This window comes from Nymphaea colorata, chromosome 9, assembly GCF_008831285.2.
Source record: "Nymphaea colorata isolate Beijing-Zhang1983 chromosome 9, ASM883128v2, whole genome shotgun sequence".
Classification (NCBI taxonomy): domain Eukaryota; kingdom Viridiplantae; phylum Streptophyta; class Magnoliopsida; order Nymphaeales; family Nymphaeaceae; genus Nymphaea; species Nymphaea colorata.
The window spans coordinates 15301854-15306359 of NC_045146.1; the positions used below are offsets into that span (position 1 = coordinate 15301854).

Here is a 4506-nt window from a genome sequence, read left to right on the forward strand (position 1 = left end):
CAGGGTCCAGCTAGAAAAACGACCAGGACATTATGTGATTTTTCCAACTTTCTTCCTTTTCAAGTTTTTTTAGAAAAATTTCCGTCAAGAAAGTTGTTTTAATCCCTAAGGCTAATTAAGTTTAGCGCTAGAGGAAAAACATGCATAGTTTCTTGTTCATCTACTTAATGCTTACATTCATTTATCAATGACTACTCAATTAAATAAAAAAGAAATAAAAAGAGCACATTGCTTAGGTCGAGCCGAACTTCCATGCATCTCGTGTCTACATTCTTACGCTGATTCCCCGTTCCTGCAAAATCTTATCTGAACACCGAAATTTTATGTTTGTATTTTTACAATATTACAATTCTCCATCCTTTTTTCTAAGAGGGCCGAAGCCCTTTCCCTTCTTCTATATTTTGTAGATTCAAAACTGCATCTGTGATTGGGCCGAGTACGTATTCGGACTGAATCAGTCCGAAAAAACCTGTTTGAACCCAAAAAAATCGGCTCCGGGGCTCAATTGGGTTTGATAAAATTTAAAACTATTTTTATTTCATTAATAATATATATTTTATGATTAAAATTTATTTTATATTTATTTTTTTATTATAACCGAATCGAAGTTCGAACCGAACTAATAAGAGTTTTGAACATGAGAGGAAAGCTAGGATTCATGTTTAGTCGGGCCGATGGCTGACACAGTCTTACGACTTACCAGCAGAGAAGAGAAGGCAAAAGACAGCCAATCGCAGACGGTAGCCAACAGATTCAACCAAGCCCTCCTGGTCTGGTCGAGGGTGAAGAACTCAGGGATACGTGTTTCATTAGAAACAAGATGGACGGCTGTGGAGCTTCACGGGGAAAAAGAGAAAAGCATGGAAACTGGAAAGCTGCAAAGCAACACGGGCATCTTTTTGAAAAAGAGTTTGGAAATCTATTAATGATTGACCATGCAGCTTCCCAAACAAGTACGTCCAAAAAAAATTCGGCAGACCCATTTCATTTTCTGCATTAAAGTATTCGTAACTCGAGGACATTTATATAATTTTTTATTTTTCCCTTTTCCCCAGTAAAGCCTGCACGCCTTTTGAGCACTTGTTTAAATTCAATCTTCCGGTTTCGAGTTTCGCCAAATCCAGTCAATAGCGTCCAATTGAGCTAAGTTAGATGTTTATTTGAGTTGGTTTAAATTCACACTCTTACCAGATAAAGCCACTACTTCTTCCCAAGTAATTTTCAGATGAAACCAACAAATAGATACGATCACTTAGGGCCCAAAAGCTAAGAATCTAGTGAACTACAAAAGCATGGATCATTCATTTTGTATTACTGCAAATCCTGTTCACAATGCAAAGGGCCATGTTAACTAGCAGATGTGGCAGAATCTGAATTCAGAAGAGGCTAGAAAGGGCCATTAATGACCTCTTACGAAAGTTTCTGAAAACAATGTTTTAGTTAACCATCTATGGTCGTCTCTAATTCAGCATCACAACAATCTCAAAACCCTGTCCTAACCATTTCTTTTTGAGGACTCTTGCTGAATCTTATACTGGAGCTTGATTAAACAGATTCTTCGTCGACTCCAGTATTTTACGGCCATCTAGTGCCGCAGATATGAACACGCACGTCTACCGGAGAAACCCACAAAATAAGAAGGATATAAGATTGTTTCCCATAAAACAGAGCACGGAAGCGAAGCATTGGAAAGAAACAAAGAAACACCAACTTGCGGAAAGACGTTGAGGCTACTCTAATCGCATTTCTATCAGGAAAGAATCGATAAATTGAGAATGGTGGAAGACATTAAGGCCAAGAAATCGAATTGCTTCGTACAACGAGAGAAAGAACATATGGAGAAACTGTGTGGAGCTAGAATTTGACAGAGCACTCCGGAGGGAGGCCTTTGGGGAAGCGCTTGGCGTCAGAGCAATAGCTGTATGCCATGTACTTGTCCTGCAGAATGTGGATCGTCTTGTTGGTCCAAGAGTCGAGTTGAGGCACTTTGCCATGAAAGCTTTGAGGGGATGGTAGCTTGCAAATAGGGTTCTTGGAGGTAGCGGGGCACGGGATTGAGCTCATGTTGGCGTAGGAGGCGATGTAGGGAGCGTGGCTCCAGTTTATCGGCACGCGACCACCCTGAGTTGCCCAGTCCGCATTCCATATGCTGGCTTGGACAGTCATTGGCTGCCTTGTAGGAAATGGAATTCCAAAGCCCACGAGGTTGGGGAAGACTCTGATGGGCTGCCCATCGATGTATAGTCTGACCAATGCAGATAAAAGAATCCGTTATTACAACATGATATATTTTAGAGAGAAAGAGAAAGAGAAAGAGAGAGAGATCGGGTGTGCTCACATGATAAACCATGGATTCCAGAGGATGGTGTAGGTGTGGAATGCAGTCCTTGGATCAAACCAAAGATAGAACATCATCTCCCTCTCCCCTTTGCCTTGAATAAAGATGTTAGTAAGCAGTATGTAGGGTTGGCCCTTCAGGTTGCCCAAGAACTCAAAATCAATCTCATCATGGAAATTCCCTTCTGATGACATCTGCTTGTTCAATCACCACCAGAAATTAGTCGATACTTCTCCACAATTGGCAGTTCAGAAGATGAATGAGGAAAAAAGTCAGTTCTCAACAGTCAACATGAGACCCCTATGGATCTCGATCAGAGATTCGGAATAACATCTGAGATCAGATTCCGCCCGTCCAGCATTCTGTTTTGAAATTAAGGGGAAAGATGCAGGATTTAGGCGAAGATTAAGAACAAATTTCCAATCTTCTGCAGTCTAAGTGCTTAAAGATTTAGACACTTTCTGGGTATGTTAAGTAGTGGAAACTGGAAAGCATGTATTTAGATAATAAATTGAAGAGTCACAACATAATTTCTTGCGTTGAAGCTTCAGGGTTCTTCTGACATATACAGTTTTATTTAAACCAATATGGTTCTGTCAAAATGTGGCCATTTTCTTCAATTAAGTATAAATACATTTCAACAGATGCTAGCTGGCCCACGTTTGGAGATGGAAAGGTGGAACTAGTTGTGCATATAAATTTTTATTTAGGAGGAAGAATTTAATTTGCTCATGGTCTCACACGCAAACCTCACATTTTCTGTTCATCTGATACAGCCTTCCAGAAACATGCCAAAAAAAAGAAAAAAAATCCTTTGGTTGCATTCTATCTTTGAAAACGAGAACTTGTTCCCAGTATTGCCTTTTCTGGTCGAACTATTTCAAAAGCGTTTGCCCAAAGAGAAAGGGTGTTCCAGTTCATTACATCATTCAACCGGACAGACCTTGTAAGTGGCGACTCTGTGAATCTTTTAGAACTAATATTTCATGATGCAGAGTAAATTGAAACGGTAGAACCAGCTACTAAGAAGAGTTATATACAGTGTAGGTTCCATCTTCGAAGGAAAAAAAAGAGAGAGAGAGAGAGAAAAAGAAGATAAAGAGAACAACCCAAAAAAATATAACCAAATCGAATGTTACAATTTTATTTCCAAGAAGTAAGAGGAACAATTTGTCCTTAAAAAGGGAATGATGTTGAGAACCTGTTTTGCTTGCTTCAACCGATTGAACACAACCAACATTCGAAAGACATTTAAAATTAGTACCGGAAACTACCTGCTGGAGGATAGACCTCCATCCCTTGTATTAAAATTAGTAGCAACCTTCTTCACTAGGTTAGATGTTCAAAAGTTGGAAGATCTTCAAGAAACAGGCACCACATTCAACCAATAAGTTGTGATTCCAAACAGGAACAAGAGGAGTAGGAAAGGAAAGAAAAGATAGAAAAGAAGAAGAGCAAAGAAAAACAAAACCTACATAAAAGGAGGTGATTGTCCCAGAAGTATCGTCAGGGGGCAGTCGCATCTGCATATCCACCCGAGAGAAGAGGAACAGTTGCTTGGACCGGAGACCAGTGGCTACAAAGAAAGAAACATGGTTCAAAAATCACATTAAGTGCTTCACAGTCACCCCCTTCAAAACCACCGGAAAAGGGAAATGGAGATTTCAAACCAAATCGAAAACATCACTACAGAAATAGGCCTGATTGAACACATGAAACCCATCCTTTTGGTTACCTGAGTACCTATCCATCCGAATGTCGATGACATTGCCTCCATCTCTTATGGTCGCGTTGCCTGACCCTGTGATGTTCACCAGCTGAATGATTGGAACAGCAAAAGTAGGAGCGACGGAAGACAGTGACGCCGAGAGTAACAGCAGCAGGAGGAGGCGGCCGGATTCAGGCCGAAGAATAGGGGACGGCAGAGACATTGGTAGCAGCAGCCTTAGCACTTCCTTTCTCAACCCAAGCATCGTTCAAAGGAACCTTGGTAGGAGCAAGGCTCTGCAAATTTATAAGAGAAATTTAAGGTCCAGGTGAGGTGAGCCCATAAGCTAATGAGCTGGAAAGAAATGCCCATCACGTCTTTGATTCACCGGCACGCAGACTCTCCCTCTCACTGTCATTCTGTCCCTTGACTGACCCGCACGCAGACTCTCCCTCTCACT

The 4506-nt window shown here is 40.9% G+C and overlaps 1 protein-coding gene across 1 annotated transcript; it reads right to left on the reverse strand.

The window, feature by feature from the left end:
* Positions 1 to 1711: 1711 nt before the first annotated feature.
* On the reverse strand, positions 1712 to 4506 carry LOC116261422 (xyloglucan endotransglucosylase/hydrolase 2-like). The gene is made up of 4 exons (XM_031640161.2): positions 4074 to 4506; positions 3814 to 3914; positions 2339 to 2532; positions 1712 to 2245 (listed from the first exon to the last, which is right to left on the reverse strand). The coding sequence occupies exons 1-4, from the start codon at positions 4309 to 4311 to the stop codon at positions 1855 to 1857; spliced, it is 924 nt and encodes a 307-aa protein (XP_031496021.1). The 5' UTR covers positions 4312 to 4506; the 3' UTR covers positions 1712 to 1854.

What these genes read in the sequence shown, in the direction of transcription:
- LOC116261422 (XM_031640161.2), bottom strand. Translation starts at nt 4,311, where the DNA reads ATGCTTGGGTTGAGAAAGGAAGTGCTAAGGCTGCTGCTACCAATGTCT. An exon ending in TCGGATGGATAGGTACTCAG is followed by an intron (nt 3,915 to 4,073) that starts GTAACCAAAAGG and finishes CTTTCTTTGTAG; the next exon opens with CCACTGGTCTCCGGTCCAAG. An exon ending in GGACAATCACCTCCTTTTAT is followed by an intron (nt 2,533 to 3,813) that starts GTAGGTTTTGTT and finishes TTGAACAAGCAG; the next exon opens with ATGTCATCAGAAGGGAATTT.